The sequence below is a fragment of the Chrysemys picta genome, chromosome 5 (genome assembly GCF_011386835.1).
Source record: "Chrysemys picta bellii isolate R12L10 chromosome 5, ASM1138683v2, whole genome shotgun sequence".
Taxonomy (NCBI): domain Eukaryota; kingdom Metazoa; phylum Chordata; order Testudines; family Emydidae; genus Chrysemys; species Chrysemys picta.
Window position 1 is genome coordinate 28458668 of NC_088795.1, and position 17854 is coordinate 28476521.

At 39.0% G+C, this 17854-nt stretch overlaps 1 protein-coding gene and 1 long non-coding RNA gene across 3 annotated transcripts in view; both read right to left on the reverse strand.

Annotated features, from left to right (window-relative positions):
* Window positions 1-4998: 4998 nt before the first annotated feature.
* The window catches only part of EIF4E (eukaryotic translation initiation factor 4E), a 41310-nt gene continuing 28454 nt past the window's right edge, over window positions 4999-17854 (reverse strand). For both annotated transcript variants that reach the window (XM_005278484.5, XM_024099951.3), the window contains exons 5-7: window positions 17631-17744; window positions 11481-11620; window positions 4999-6067 (exon numbers count right to left, since the gene is read on the reverse strand). In XM_005278484.5, coding sequence (XP_005278541.1) covers window positions 5953-6067; window positions 11481-11620; window positions 17631-17744 — 369 coding nt within the window. In that variant the 3' untranslated portion in view covers window positions 4999-5952. The remainder of the gene's footprint in view (window positions 6068-11480; window positions 11621-17630; window positions 17745-17854) is intronic.
* Window positions 13590-15643, reverse strand: LOC135983575 (uncharacterized). The gene is made up of 2 exons (XR_010601267.1): window positions 15576-15643; window positions 13590-15021 (listed from the first exon to the last, which is right to left on the reverse strand). It is a non-coding gene; the product is annotated as an uncharacterized LOC135983575 (long non-coding RNA).

The following is a 17854-nucleotide window of genomic DNA, read 5'->3' on the forward strand; positions in this document are numbered from 1 at the left end:
CAGTGGGGGGGAAGTTTCTTGATGTGACTTGGAAGTGGGTCGAAGAGAGCACTCCATCAGCAGCTTCAGTTTGGTGTCTGGATTCTTCTAAGCTCCAGATTTTAAAGCCAGGCAAAGGTTAAACTTCTGGGAGATATGTAGTTGTCAGTGGCAGTGTAGTCAAGGCCTAATTCTATACCAAAACCAAACTGAACAAGAACTACAAAACACACTGATGCATACATGAGGTGAACATACTAGAGCTCTGTCTCAGGCTGAAATGTTAGAGAAGGAACTGAGTGCAATTCGCCTGTACAGCCCTATATATTTGCAGAGTGTGGCATGAGGCCGTATAGAGTCCATGCACAGGCCAAACTGACACTGCTAATGGAAGATCTCCAATCAATGGATTGAGAAGCGCATGCGCACTTGAAGTGGAACACCTATAGGGAACTAGACTGCACAGATGAGTGGCAAAAGCTCATGGCTTAGAATTTTAGAATCTGCAACTCAGTGGTTTTCGTTACAGACACCCATACCTTTTTTCCATATAGTTTCTTTGTCACAGGGCATCTATACATCAAGGTTGATCTTGAAGGAGGCAGTGATACTGGGCCTCTCTAACCCCAGCTCATAGAAGCACTGCTCAACTTTCTCAGCTGCTAATTTGACTGCAGAATTGGCACAGCCATTATAGCTTGGTTCCATATTTAGGACTTCCATGGAATGATGCAAAAATCTATCTGCAAAGAATTCCTCTTTCCTTTGATAAGTCAGAAGACCTTCTCCCTTCCCCTTCCTGAAATTGACAGGATCCACAAGCTGAAAATCTCACCCATTCATCATATCTATCATCCTCACTCCCCATGCCAATGAGAACAGGAAAGCCTTTCACAACATGATGAAAATCTTAGGATTTAGGAATGTCTGGACAGTTGATTTCTTATCCACACCTTGAGGTTCAACCATGTCAGAACATCTTTTAAAATGACTCTTTTCAATATTGATAAGCAGAGACGCCTAAACAAGTGTTAGACATATTTAACAATTCACAAAAGCAAATACATGCTCCAGGGAGACTGCAATAAATACCACATATCAATGAGCAATCAAAGAACAGAGACCACCTTTTTTGCATATTAAGGCTTAGCTGTCAAATGCTGACATTGGCAAATAGCCTCTTTTGAAGGGACAAAGCTCTCCTCCCATGAAGAAGAGAGTTTTAGAATCTCTTCCAAACATACACACACTTTCAGATGTAGTTCCTCAAACAATCCCGACATTTGGTGATGAGGGACAATTTTACTGTTTACTTTAAGCAAGCTATTTTCAGTGAGTTGAATGTTCTTGATACTTTCATATATTGAATGTTTTTCCAACATAATTGAGCGCACATTTTAGACAAACACAAGTCATGTCATACAGGTAAGGCAGAGTCCAAGTTATGGAACTGGATTTTCTCTTCACATAGCATAGGATGGACACTTTTTAAGATGAAGTCATTCAGCTCTGTAAGGTAGATAATGAAAATTCAACGTTCCCATCATGCACCTTACCTCTCCCCTTCTCTTTTAAATGAGACCGCCAAGCACCATATGTGTCCTCCTGTGATTCTGTCTCCCTCCCCTGCCCCACATGCCCACTTTTTAGGTCATCTTAATCATCTCTCCCCATCAATGCAATCTTTTCTATGGAGACACTCAGTTTATGTTGTGATCAGTTTTCCCAGGTAAAAGTTGCAATCCCCAAAATTATTTTCTCACAAAAGATTCCATGATGGGAGATGGAAGACTGAAGAGGTTGCTTTTTTTTTAAGTGACATTTTTCAGGAAGCCTATAATGAAGGAAGTAATGTTTAAATACTGTTTTTAAAAAAAACATTTTAGAAGCACTCTACCACTCTTAAAGAAGATGGTGCAAAGCTAGAATAGTAGGTATTGCTAGTCTTAAATTACAATTTTGGAAATTAAGTGACAGACAGCAACATTTTTCATTGCTAGTAGTTTAAAAGTAATTTTTTTTTCCAAATGAGTTAAAATCAGATTTACTTTACAATGAAAGGTGACTACGTTTTTAATTACTCACACCTTTTGGTTCACAAAACACCAGGATATTTGACAAACTTGGCATGTTACAGAAATACTTAAAATAAAAAATTGTTATTGCAGAATGGCTCAGTTAAATAATCAGACTAAATTCCTCGTGGCAAGGACTGCTCCTGTATGTCTGGAAAGCATGTACCATATCACAGGTATTAACAGGAATACAAGGAAGAATTTTACATTTCCAGTTGGAGATAAGGTTCATGGTCACTTGTTTCTTCTGGCAGCAAGTTCAACTCATAGAACAGTTGAGGGGGAAAAACCCGTTTCTTGCATTCCTAAGTTTCATTCTTGAGGAGGAAGTTCCATTGCTCCAGATGAATTTAACAGTTGTGCAAGGTTATGGTCACAGAGTGAAGTAGAGCCTTAGAATGCCATGAAAATTTCACTGAGGGTTTCACAGACTATGATGGAAATCTTAACTTGACTACTCAACCTGCTAGAACAATGCTGGAGGCACGGCACATAAAAACTGCTGGTAATATTTAAGACCCAAACATTTTCAGTGAGGACTTATCATTCAATTTTGGGCCTAACCTATCTGATTTACTGACTAATCCTAACCAACATTAAGGATTGATGAGATAGTTATTGTTCAACTATTGCCGAAGCAGCATAGATATTCATACCTTTCTAAATAAGATGCATACTTTACTATCCTTTAAGAAATCTTGAGATTCCCACAGTAATACACTACACACTGCTACAGCGATACAATCTTTCAGTACTCCCCCGTCCCTTTCCCTATTCAACATACAAATCCAAACACCAAATTGGGAATTTTTACAGTCTACTTTGAATATAAACAGTAAATTGTCACACTGTCCTAGGATTCATGCACCATAACATCACAAGTTTTAGTTTAGAAGGTTTTAAAACATTTAAAAACAAGTAATACTACCCAATTCATGTACAGCACTTATCAGTAGACCTCAAAGCGCTCTACAAAGGCAGTACAGATTATCTACACTTTCACATTTACCTTCCTCCCTTTAGTAAATCCGGCTCTGACACCTCACACTTAACGGCACGTTTTCCAAAATAAAATCCAATACTGTATATTTCTACCTAGGGAAGGGTACACTGGGGTGGAGAGCTTTTAAGTTAGAACTATTCCCTAAGTATAAGATTTACTAGGTACAGGGCGCATATTTAGATGACAAAGCACCTTTAGTAAAAAGCTCAATGAACCATCTATGACAGTTTATGGTCAAATTAGCATTAAACAGCATCCATCTTGAATATAAATAAAGAAAAACAAAAGAGCAGCAAACTAATAAGCAGACCTGAATAACTGAGCAGAGAAATTGAATATGAAGCAGCATGTGCTATAATAAAACATTGTCAACGGAATGACAATTTAAATGCAACTAGTTCCACAAAAGAGGGCTATTTGACCCCCCCTTAACATTTGTACTATAAAATCAAATTACAAATGTGTAGTCACACTACAGTCCTGCACAAATGTGAGAGGATAGTCCTCCCCACTTAAGACATCGGCCCTACTTAGTGACATTACAGGTAGATTGTCACTACATTGACAGTTCATAATTTCATTAGAGATGTGTCTGCTCTGTTAAAGGTACATTAGTTTTTATTGCCATAACACTAAAATAAATCAAGCTATGTCCAGTCATTGATTTTAATACAAGTAGTAATTCTATAATTTCCATTTAAGAGGATAATGGTCCAGATTATGAAGACGACCCCATTTCTTGTAAATTATGTAGAGTTTGAGTTCACCCTAACTAGTGCTATACTGGTGAAATGCGAGTGTAGGTAAGCATTGTTCCCCATTCTAATAGCATTTTGCCAGGAGGCAGATTTCAGTTTTAATGTAATGAGTTCCACAATGAGACGAAAATGCAGAGAACCCTTAGTGAGAATGTGAAACAAACTGCAGAATAAGTTTGCCTCATTTTCAATTTTCTTACCAAGACCACATACATAGCTCTGCAGGATCTTCACATACCATTTAATAAATGCTAAGAATTTAAGAGACTCGTCTAACTGCACACCACTCATTAACCTTAAGGTATTGTTGTATTTTGGGAATGATGAAAAGAAGTCTGTTAGGAAGTACTCCTTTAAATGGTTGTACAACTTTATATACTAGCCGCCTCTAAGATTTTCTCTCACTGGCCCTATGAAGTCAGTTCAACCTCCAGCACCCCTGCCCATCTGCATCAACTGCCCCAGCCAGAAGGAAATTTGTCATTGGTATGGAAGACATGATAGCAGATTGTTACATTTTATCCCCTTATACCATTTTTCTTTAATGGGTTTTATTGATACTTCTCATACAGTAGCTACATGATTTTACGTAGAATCATTCACTTCAGTGCTTGAGACGCACAACATGGCCTAATAGATAGGTCTCCAGAGTCCCACTGATTCTAGAACACCAGTCCCACTCTGGTGTTCTAGAATCTATTCTTGGCTCTGCCACTGGCCTGTTGAGTGGCTGTGGACAAGTTCCCCACCCCAATCTGTAAAATGTGGAGAATACCACCATCCTTTGGTAATGTGCTCTGAGATCTACTGATGAAAAGTGCTATACCAGAGGTAGGTATGTTGCTGTAGCTGCCACCTGAATCCAGATGGCTTTTGCCCTGCGTCCCTTGCAACTTTTCCCTTGAATTCTGTGTACGCTGACCAAGAAGCTGCACAACACACTATGATCAGTTAGACTGACCATTTTAAGAAAAACAATAGCCAAATCAGTGTAATTCCACTTTGGAAGATGGTGCTATCTATCAGATTTATTAAAATTTTTTAATAACCATAGTAATAAACTATAGTTCCAGATTAGTCTCTCTTGGAAGACACACTACAATTGAAGCCACAGTAGAGACTGCCTTGTCACAAGTACAAATATTTGCTGTAAAGATGGAGGAAATAAAAAGGACAAATCTAGTTGTCTAAAAGACAATTAACTGTACACATTTTATTTACAGTTTTGTACACTGTCTTAATATGAATGGGACTGCTTGTCTACTTGAGCCATTTTTAACCAAAGAATATAACCTAAGTAATACAAAGTGTTAAAATACAGCATAAGATACAAAAACAGACATACTATTTCTAGTAAGGAATGTAAATTATGGTGTTACATTTAAAAAAATCCACAATTATGTTTAGGAAATCACACAAACATAGATCACTGATTTGACTGAAATGCATAAGTCTGTAGCAAAGCTTTGATGTTACAAAAAACAAAAAGTTACCAAAGAATGCACAAAATTAATGTTTATTCCACCTTTGTCATATTCCCAGATCCTTCACCAATGTTACATGAGCAAGAACAACTGAAATCAGAGTATCACTAATGTTATCAATTAGGGAAACAAATAAATTAAGTCTAGCAGCCATCAGCATAGGTTACAGCAAAGACAATGCTGTATTAAGAAAATTGCTAGAAAATTCTATGCACCATACTTTTTTTCCAAACCAGCAAAATATGTTACTGCATACAATGCAAATATAAAACAGAAGTAAATTTTTCTGTAAGGTATAGAGATGCATTTTCTTTTCTGAATATTGTGGATAAACAAATGTTTTTGTAATGGTAATGTCCTACTAAGCTATTACAGAGTGGGCCAGGAAAACCTTTATGAATTCTGGGGGTAATGTGTACTGAAATCCTTTGATTGAATAATGGTTACTTCAGCCAAAATAGGAAAAAAAAAAAAAATTGAACACAGAAGTACAAGACAAAGGCGAATGAGACTTCTCACAAATCTTAGCAACATTTAGATGGAAATCAAATTTAAATGCAGTCCACTCTGCTTTTGAAGAGGCTTTGGTTCAGCTCCCAAATCTCGATTGCTTGACGCAGTCTCCTATGAAAGAATACGCAGAAGGTGTCTTCTTAAACAACAAACCTATTTTTAGTGGTGGAGCCGCTCTTAGTAGCTGTGTCTGCATGGGACTGATAGCCAAGCACTATCTTTGGAGGAAGTCCTAATCTTTCCTTGTATACTCTCCTGAAGAAACAAAAAGACAAAAAACACCGAAAGTTTTTAAGTAACTCTCTTTAGAAGGGGATAGTATATCAAGTTATTTCCTTTCAGACGTGCTAACATCTTAATGCACAAAGACAAATTTCTATTTAGAAAACAATTCTGCTTAAATATTTCTGTACATATGTATACTTTTTAAAACAATATCCTGATTTTGTACAAAGTTCAACTGCTCCTGCTACTTCTATTTCTCATTTCAAGTCTAAATTATATAATTTATTGCAGAGATAAGTTATCTTCGCCAGGATAAGGAGGACTTGGAAAAATAAGCAGCAGGCCCAGATACATTTCAGAGATCAAAGATCCACCCTATCATGCTGATATACTGGCAAAAATATACATAAACAGTTTTTTTTTTTAAGTTTACGATTACCATGAAGCATGTATCAGAATTTCTGTTACTAGTTTCAGAATGGGTAGATGATATCATCTGAAATTAATGAAAATATTGAACAAAATGTGATCAAAAGCTCAAGAAATAAATTGTATCAACTTAGTCACTGCCACAGGAACTTCATGTATTTTCCTTTGAACAGGTTTTCTAAAAGCTATAATGTTATGGCAAAACTAGTCAATGAGCCCACTGACAACACTTTTGGGGGCACAAGGGAAGACATTGATCCTAGAACTTTGGTTCAGTTCTAGCTAAGAGGGACGACTACTACCTAAATACACTCTCCTAAACGTTCCTTGATAGGAAGTATCCAATTCAAATACTAACTGCCTTTAACTTGTGAGCTCTGACCAGATCATAGAACAAAGTGATAGAACTGCAGGCTATTAGAAGCTATATGAAATTCTATTGGTACAAATTGCAACTTCAACTGATATTTAGAGTAAGTGATTAATGGAATATAACTAGACAATTTTATTCTGACTTCTTTAAACTTGAGAGTTAAATACATTTTCAGTGGCAGCAATACGTTAGACTGTTACTGGATGGGAAATACAGGCAATATAAATGAAGTCACGTAAAATCATTGGGGTACTTTGTGCCATCTTCACTGCTACCTTGTGGCTAGTTTTCCATTTTGGTGATCTTAAACATTTTTAAATTTAACTTAGGCCCTGTCTACCCTGGCAAGTTTCTGTGCAGTAAAGCAGCTTTCTGCATTGTAACTTCCGAGGTGTACACACTGCGAAGCAACTTAGTGTGCAGAAACTGCGCAGTTGCAGCACTGCTAAAAAAAAAAAAAAAAAAAACACAAAAACCCCCAAACAAACCACCCTGACAAGAGGCATACAGCGCCACGGTGCCAGTGTAGACACCCTCACTTCACAGGTATCTCCCTCAGAGATTTCCAGGAAACTCTCATGGAAATACTGGGCAATCCTCTGCTGCAAGTTCTTTGGCAGAGGTGCTTTTTTTCTTGCCCCATTAACTGTAACTTTCCCGAGCCACTCTGCCATCACTGGGTGTGGGGGCGCATTGCTGCACACAGGTGAGCCGCATAGGGGCCAGGGCGAAAGCCACAGGCTTGGAGAAGACCCTCCCTTGATTCCCTGCTCACCCTCAGCCACGAGATATCTTCCATAATGAACACAGCCTGAAGAAAATATGGGGTCAGGAATGATTACCAGCCCTCTCTGCCACAGTGCTGGCTCTCCCCAGTGTACCATAGGGTCCGGGAACATGGATTTACCCTGCCTCTGCGCTACTCACCATTTTGGTGGTCTTGTGACTCATGTGTGCTTGCCTGGGGTCAGCCAGTTAGTGGCAGGTGTGAGAGTACTGGCTGTGTTTTAAATCACTTAATCAGTGTTCTGTGTGTTGCAAACACTGTTTCTGTAAAATAATGAGTTTTAGCTTCACAGAGTTGACCTTGGCAATCCAGCCTCCCTCTTTGTTATTGCCGGCTGAACAGCTGTGCAGAATTAGAAAGCGGCCAAGAAGAACCAAGGAGGACTTTCTGCTTGATGTTATGATGCACTCTGCGGCTGAAAAACAGGAACTGAAGGAGTGGTGGGACAGCGAGAAGAGGGACCGAAAGGAGAACGCGGCACGCCAGAATGAAGCCACGGAGCAGCTCTTAAACTTTATGGCACGCCAGGCGATACTAGCACTGCAAACTGATCAGCTCCATGCCTGCCCTCCCCTGCAGCTGCTGTCGCAAAACTCTTTCCCATGTGCCCCCAGACACTGCCAACACACACTTATCAACCTCCTGGCTCCAGTCTGTACCCATGGCATTCCACTCCTCCCCCGTCACAGTCCAGCACTGCGGACTCCTACTACCACTGCACTCAACACACATCCCTCAGCAGTTTGGTCCTGCTGAAGTACAGTGCTCGCTGCACTGTACTCCAAAGGAGAATGCTGACATTATCCCTGGACATACACAAATCTTTAACAGTCCCGAGACCCCACCTCCTCCTGGGACCTTCCCTTCCCCCAACACCTTCAGTGCTGATGTGGTTTTTTTTGTTTGACTCTTCTCCGGTTGTTGGTTTTTAATAAAAGAATTGTGTTGGTTTGAAAGCAATTTTTATTCTATTAATTGAAAGCAAACAGAGCCTTGCAAAGCAACAATTATCTTAAACCTTCATATTGCATCATCTGCACCAATCACAATCACTAGCATTACAAGCACTCAGTAACGACTCCTGAGCATAGCAACAAATATTAGTGGTTTTCAGCTTCAAATTGCTGCCTCAAGGCATCCCTGATCCTTATGGTCCCACGCTGCACCCCTCTAATAGCCCTTGTCTCTGGCTGTTCAAATTCAGCCTCCAGGTGCTGAGCATCAGCGGTCCATCCCTGAGTGAAGCTTTCACCCTTCCCTTCACAAATATGGAGCATACATACGGCTATAAGCATAGGAATACTGTCAACGGCCAGGTCCAGCTTCCCATAGAGGCAGCGCCAGTGGGCTTTTAAACGGCCAAAAGCACACTCAACAGTCATTCTGCACTTGTTTAGCCTGTTGCTGAACCGCTCCTTGCTGCTATCTAAGTGCCCCATGTATGGCTTCATAAGTCACAGCATTAAGGGGTAGGCGGGGTCTCCCAGGATCACAATGGGCATTTCGATTTCCCTACGGTGATCTTCTGGTCCGGAAAGAAAGTCCCTGCTTGCAGCTTCCTGAACAGGCCAGTGTTCTGAAAGATGCGTGCATCATGCACCTTTCTGGACCAGCCTGTGTTAATGTCTGTGAAATGCCCACGGTGATTTGTGCAAAGCCATCCAATGTCACACACACATTGCCCAGAGTCATGGTCTTTCTGAGCAGGGTGCAATTAATGGCCCTTCACACTTCCGTCAACATGAGTCCAATGGTTGACTTTCCCACTCCGAACTGGTTAGCAACCAACAGGTACCAGTCTGGAGTAGCCAGCTTCCACAACGCAATCGCCATGCGCTTCTCGAGCAGCTCTCATTCTCACGTCCTTGCGCCGCAGGGTTGGGGCGAGTCCATCACACAGTCCCATGAATGTGGCTTTCCTCATGCGAAAGTTCTGCAGCCACTGCTCGTTATCCCAGATGTGCATGACTATGTGATCCCACCACTCAGTGCTCGTTTCCCGATCCCAAAAGCGGCGATCCACTGTGGTCAGCACCTCCGAGAATGACACAAGCAACCTCGTGTTGTAGATAATATGCATGGTGAGATCAATTTGGCACTCCTCTTGCCTTCATAGTTTAAGGAATAACTCCACTGCCACTTGTGACATGTTAGTCAGAGCGAGCAGCATAGCGATCAACAGTTCGGGATCCATTCCTGCAACCTGAAGAGGCAGAGCATGCAGTACATAAACCGTTGAAAGATGGCACCAAATGTGGACGGAAGCACAGGGATTGCTGGGATGCGAAGCAATGCATCACGGGGCACTGGGACAGGACCCAGGATGCCCCATGGCCCCCTCCGCTGTGGCAGAAGAGGAAAAGATGCTCTGTGGGATAGCTGCCCAGAGCGCACTGCTCCGAATACTGCTGCAAGTGCCGCAAGTGTGAACATGCTATTGCGCAGGCAGCTGATAGTGTGAAGACAACAATGGTTTCCCTTCAGTGCTCTCTGAGTGGCGCTGTAACTGTCGGTGCTGTAACTCTGCTAGTGTAGACATACCCTTAGTGTTTGTTAATACCATTCTGATGCATACTTGGGATGGTGTCCTGGAGTACCAAAACATCTGTACCAAAGTTCAGTAACTCACTGTGTCTATCACTGAGGACTTGCCCCCAACATTAATGAAAGAGATGGCATAGTAGTGAAGTGACTGCTACATGTAAGGCAGATCTCACTGGACTTAATATGGTAAACTGTTCTGCTGGTCACAGAACAGGCAGTCAGAATGCAAAACTGACCATAAGTCAACATGCAACCATGCACCATTTGTACTTATAAAAATCTAGCCAAGAAAAAAACTGCTTGTCCATCAAGGCAACAAACGTAGACCATGGAAATATTCAAGTAGCCTCATTTATTTTGACTTCAACAACAAAAGAGTCAGTTCTGTTATTCTAAGATCATCACTCCATTTGAATTTTCTTGAGTCCACTAAAGAAAAAAAGAGTATCTAACCAGGCTGGAAAGATATGCAATTTCCTTTTCTGGAAATACTCCAATTAGTTTTCTTTCAGAAGAGAAGACAATTTTAATCAAGTCTAGTTTTTTTTAAGCTGACCAGTAATACAAACAATTTGTACTTTAAATTTAAACTGCAAGAAGTTAAGAATTCCACCAATATTTGCTAATAAGATGAGGCAACATTCAGCACATTACCTAAAAGTCAACTCTGAGCTCCAGGATATTTATTCCTGCCATGATTTTAGCTCCCAGCCTGCTGTTATGTCCCTTGCCCAGAATGATGCAAGGTAGATGACATTACTGAAACACACAGCTAGCTACTCTTTTGAGGTTATGTAAAAGGGTGAGAGGATGAGAAAGCAGCTTTAAAGTAATAGAATACATACAGTTTTTCAGAGTGTGTTTTTTAAAAAAAAAGCACACACCCCCACCAGACGTAATCAGAGAGCCAATGAAGCTTTCACCATGGATCTGCTTCCCATGTATTCGTGTTTTATTTCCAAAAGGTACAAGGAGGGACACTCAAGTAGTTCAGACAACCTACTGTAGGTCTATCCTTCAAATCCAGGCAAGATTCAGTCTGTAAGTGCATGTGACAATGTGTGCATAACTTATTTTGTACTTTAAAAAAAAAAACTTGTTAAGACATTTATCAGTAGGCCATACTACAGAAGACTTTCCTTTTCCCCCAAAATACATTTTCCAGAGTGTACCCACTGATCTCAAAATGAAGAAGATCAGCATTAGCATGATATCTCTGACTGAATTACCCAAATATAAAAGGTATTTAGTATTAAAGAATACGGTCATGTGTATCAAGTCTAAGGCACTGAATAGCAAACATAACTTACCCTATATGCGTAACAGCATCCCTGTTTTCACATTCAGTTGTCCATATTGCTATTTTATCACCCTTAGCTCTAACATTAACAACAGCTCCACATACATCATCGCTGTAGTCATCAAAGGACTCTCCGATAAGGCACAGCAGCTACAAAATAAAGACCAACTATTAAAGGGAGGTAAACAACCTGAAATAAAATTGTGTTTTATAGTGGAATCTTCCATTTTTATAAAGCAGTTTTATATTAGACATTATTGTACTAAATTTTTGGTGTACTGAAAACCTCTTACACATGGAGACAAACCATTTCCATTCTGAATAATCAAAACACTAAATATCAATGACTAAATGTATGTTAAAATTAGCGTAAGAAAGGTTTAGTTGCATAGCAGTGGAGTTCTCTTATTTCTTTTTAGATGGGATGTTTTGTTTGAGGTTTTCCATCTATCTACAGGCTTCACAGCTGAAACCTTTATAGTACAATCTCTTTCATTAAAAGGATGTTCTCTCCTCTGCCAAGCCCTCCACACATGCCACAGTCATGCCCTCCATCTCCTCCCAAATCTCCAGAACTGTTTCTCTACATAGCCTGTCATCTTGAAATTCCCACCATCCTCCCAAATACTCTTTCTGCTTCTTCTCTATACATCTTTTCAGGTATTTGGAGGATCCCTTTTGCGCCATGCAGCCCCACCAACTATACATTTTAGAAGTGTTTTGGCTGAGGATTCATGTGCGGTTACTACGGAGATATGCAACATATTCTTTCCCCAGGGGCTGAGCGCACCACCTTTGCTGCACACTCAGCTTCAATGCATGAGGAGCAATGGATCAAGCTTGGATCAAACTCCAAGGCACTGCAAACAGCTTACTGCGCCAACCCATGTTGTGACTGTACCCTGAAACACGAGTGCACATGATAATGCTCCCTGTGCACAATATTTACACAAATGCAGGTACTGCACAGAGATGTTTACTTGCTATGATGGACCAACGTGAAGACCCCTCAGAGTTGGAATGGAAAGGTTAAATCTCTTCTCTTGGCGTAGGAAGAGGAAGCTGCTAGTAATGAATATAAAATCAGAAGCTAGGAATTGTAGAAAACTAATAAGAAGCAAAGGGACATAAGAAAAAAATCTATGACCAGCAGAGTTAAGGACAATAAAGAGTTTCCTTTAGTACACTAGGAACAAAGAATCCTGACAATGGTATTGGTCCGTTACTAGATGGAAATGGTACAATTATCAATAATAATGTAGAAAAGACAGAAGTGTTTAATATTTCTGTTCTGTATTGGGGGGAGGGGGGAGAACAGATGAAGTAATCTCATGATATGGGATAAGGCTTTCCACTAGGATCCCTGGAAGATGTTAAAACAGCTACTAAAATTAGACATTTTAAATCAGCGATAAGTAACTCAGAGGACAGGTCACTGATTTAGACTGATCTGGATTGTTTGGTAAGCTGGGCTCAAGCAAACAATATGAACTTTAATATTGCTAAATGTAAACGTGTACATCTAGGAACAAAAAAGTAGGCCATACTTACAGGATGGGGGACTCTCTCTGAAACAGACACTGAAAAAGATTTGGTGGTCATGGTGGATAATCAACTAAACATGAGCTCTTAGTGATGTGCTATGGCCAAAAGGGCTGAATCTATCCTTGGATGTTTAAATATGAGAATGAAGGAGTAGAGAGGTTATTTCACCTCTGTATTTGGCACTGAAGCAGCCACTGCTGGAATACTACGTCCAGTTCTGCCATAATTAAAAAAGGGCAATGAAAAATTGGAGAGAGTTCAGAGAAGAACCACAAGAATGATTAAAGGATTAGAAAACAGGCTTTATAGTTACAGAATCAAGGAGCTCAATATATTTAGCTCAACAAAAAGAAGGTTAAGGGGTGACTTGGTTACAGACTGTAAGTACATACATGGGGAACAAATGTTTAATAACGGGCTCTTCAATCTAGCATAGAAAGGTATAACATGACCCAATGGCTCGAAGTTAAAGCTAGCCAAGTTCAGACTGGAAATAATGCATACATTTTTAACAGTGAGCATAATTAAGTATTGAAACAATTTAATAGTCATGGTTCTTCTCCTTCATTGAGAATTTTAAAATCAAGATTGGATGTTTTTCTGAAAGGTAAATTCTAGGAATTATTTTGGGGGAAGTTCTATGGCCTGTGTTATATTACAAAATGGGCTGGAGAAGTTCATCTGTGCAGATGAATGTAGCCCATCAATGGAAGTTTGTTTGCTTCATTTGCATCTTAGACATTATGCACTGATCATTATCTTGAATAAAAAATTTCAAAATCACTCAAAAGTTTTAGACTTAAAAACACTGTTCAAAGCAGTGTGAGAACTAAACCAATTCTTAAAGATTAATTGGCAACTGCAACGGAAATCTAATGGCCATAACGTGCTAGTAAATAAATCAAACATAACCCCCCTCCCACACACATTTTATAGAAGCTGCACACAACTGCAAAGGGAACACATTATATTCACTTGAGTAGTGGAAGCTCTAAACTTTTAGGCTCATGCCACACAAAACATCTGAAGTATTATTTAACCAACAGCATGGTCTCTTAGTATTTGGCCATAAAATGCTACCAAGGACAGATAAGATGTGACAAGTATACTATTTATAGACATGTTATTTCTATTAGACAAGGGAAAAAATTAAATGCTGTTGTATCTCTATCTTAAGTAAAATAGTTTGTAGTTTTATTCCAAACTTGGCCAACCTAACAGAAGTTTGTGTAATATGTTGACAAATCAAGAGGACAGAAGGAAAAGGAAAGGGTTCTGATTTTGTTTTGATTGACCTAGTTGTGAAAAAATATTGAAACGATTAATGGAGCTGCTCCCTGATGTGTGACTGCATAATCACGCATCTATCTTCCTGTGTGCTTAGGACATGTGCAATAAGTTACAAGCAACTGAACAGTTCACTTTCCTAATCTTTGTTTTCATGTTGAAACAGAAAAGTTAAATATTTTGTATTTTCGGTTTATAAAATGTATGAAAGCAACGCCATGTTGCTTGGATTTTTCATAATGTTTAGGTAGCAGAGAAGTAAACCAAGTGTCGTTTAGGTTGATCAGGATGGTGTGATTACATTACATCGAGAAACAGTATACTTAAAATATTTACAGTATACAGTAAAAAGTAAAATTAATTAATTACCTCCCTGTAGTTTTTAAACTATAACTCTTGGGACTTGAAAGTTCTCTTATGCAATATTTATTATGGCGTATGAGAAATAGCAATTAGTCTGAAGATACTCATCTTGTGACTCTGCAACTGTATTACGTCTTTGGGACACATCACAAGGCTCTTATGGTGCCCACGGATCTGATACATGCAACACCCTCTCCACCAACACTCTGAGTTTCACTCAAAGTTGCATGTGAAATGGAGTATATGCACCAAAGCCACTTGGATCACTTCGTGTCCTTCCAGGCAGAAAGAAGAAGTGACAGCAACAGATTCTGGGGTGCAGCGAGGCTGCCTTGTGTCAGCAGCTGTATCACACCCTAAAGCGGAAGTAGTCAATAGGCAGACTGTGGGCCAAATCCAGACCACCAGAGGCTTTTGAATGGACTGTGAACTTTTTATTTACTTATCATTGTTATTTTTGTATTATTTTCTCTGGAGTCTGGACTTTGATCAAAAAATCTGGACCTTGACAAAAAATAATTGATTGCCCCCTCTAAAGCCAAAGCTGGTCACCAGATCCCAGTGTAGGACACTCCAGCAGAAGAGCTGGTATAACAATTCTTATGCAACCCCCTGCTTTGCTGCTGGTGTATAGCCAGGGCTCCCCTCTGGTCCATCTTATGCCAAGCAGCCATAGCATTCCTTGAGCCATAGGCAATCAGCATAATTTAGCCTTTAGATTGCCCTAAATTATACTGGGCACTGGCTCCTCACCAAATTGCATTGTGCTCTCCTCAGCTGTAGCAGAAAATATGGGCCAATATTGTATTTTCAATCACAAAATAATTCTGACATGTCACTTTGGTGATTGTATTAAGATTTACTGTTATATGATTGCTTATGCAGGGTGACAGTTTTGCAATGTACTAACCACAATTTAATACCAGGACATTCTGTCAAACATCTGGCTCCACTAGATGCTGAAGAATCTATTCAGTTCTTAGGAGAAAGTAAACTTTAGCTTTTTTCCATGTGATACATTTTGTGAACATACATACATTATCCTACGATTTTCTAGGAGTATTTGGCAGCTACAGCTTTTTGCATTTAATATTCTAAAATAGTCTACAAAACAACAGGAGAACCTGGAAAGAGAAAAATGGAATCTTGTGTAATGCACTAGACAATTGTACTATCCCAGCACCATTTTTGAACGCATAATATTCAGTATCCACTACATGAAATGAAAGAAGGTAAGTATAAAGGGATCTTATTGACAATGCTTACGTCAATTCCACTGTATGTATGAACTATTAAGAAAATAAAATGTAAATAAAAAATAGATACTCTTAAACATAATGTTAGAGACAACATGCAAATAATTAAACTTCACCAGTAGCTGAAACGTATGACTAATACTCTACATCATTAGGGTAAGAGGGCTAATCAGTTGTGTGCAGAATTACTTCTATCAGGGGCATCGAACAGACAACTACCAGTTGGCTTTTTAACAAACATTTGCAAGTCACCTTTAAACTAGGGCTGTCAATTAATTGCAGTTAACTCACACAATTAACTGTTAAACAATAAAATACCAATTGAATTTTATTAAATATTTTTTGGGGGGATGTTTTTCTACATTTTCAAATATATTGATTTCAGTTACACAGTATACAAAGTTGACAGTGCTCACTTTATATTATTTTTCATTACAAACATCTGCACTGTAAAAATGGCAAACAAAAGAAATAGTATTTTTCAATTCACCTCACATAATACTGCAATCTCTTTAACGTGTAAGTGCAAATCACAAATGTAGATTTTTTTGGTTACATAACTGCACTCAAAAACAAGATAATGTAAAACTTTAGAGCCTACACGTCCATTCAGTCCTACTTCTTGTTCAGCCAATCGCTAAGACAAACAAGTTTGTTTACATTTACAGGAGATAATGCTGCCCACCTTCTTATTTACAACAACATCTGAAAGTGAGAACAGGTGTTCACATGGCACTTTTGTGGCTAGCATTGCAAGGTATCTACATGCCAGTTATGCTAAAAATTCATATGCCCCTTTATGCTTCGGCCACCATTCCAGAAGACATGCTTCCATGTTGATGATGCTCGTTAAAAAATAATGCACTAATTAAATTTGTGACTGAACTCCTTGGAGGAGAATTGTATGTTTCATACTTTGTTTTACCCACATTATGCCACATATTTCATGTTATAGCAGTCTCGGATGATGACCCAGCACACACTGCTCATTTTAAGAACACTTTCACTGCAGATTTGACAAAACACAAAGATGATACCAATGTGACATTTCTACAGAATGCCTGTTCTCACCTTTCAGGTGATATTGTAAACAAGAAGCAGGCAGCATTATCTCCTGCAAATGTGCACCAACTTGTTTGTCTGAGTGATTGGCTGAACAAGACGTAGCACTGAGTGGACCAGTAGGCTCTAAAGTTTTACATTGTTTTATTTTTGAATGCAGGTTTTTTGTACACAACTCTACATTTGTAAGTTTAAATTTCATGATAAAGAGATTGCACTATAGTACGCTCATTAGGTGAATTGAAAACATTTTTTTTTACAGTGCAAATATTTGTAATAAAAAAGGAAGTGAGAACTGTACACTTTGTATTCTGTGTTGTAACTGAAATCAATACATTTGAAAATGTAGAAAATATCCAAAACACTTTAAATAAATGGCCCTCTCTTATTGTTTAACACTGCTATTAATTTTTTTTATCGCTTGACAGCCCTACTTTAAATGTAATATGTAGCCTAATATTTGTATGCTTGTCTTACTTCAAATGATATGTCTGAGCATCATTAGGGTACCTCGTGTTTCACGACAATCTATTTTTGTAAGGAAAAAGTCATGAAAGATTTTAGTACTGCCAAGTAGAAAAGCCCTTTTTAGTTAGATATTCAATGTAAGAATCTTAAGTTATAATATGCAATGTCAGAGAGCTTACTGTCTCTAGCCAGAAGCGATCAAGATCATTTCGTCTCTGCTGTTTAGTTAGTGTAATTAGCCATCGTCCTCCTCGCTTATTTTTCTCATCTTCCCACATAGGTTCAATCCCATCCTACAAAATGTACAGTAAGACAGTAAATGGCAAAATATCTCATTTGTATTTTATTATACAACATAAAAGGGGAAGTAACATTTAAATCTCAACACAAGAACAGAATTTAC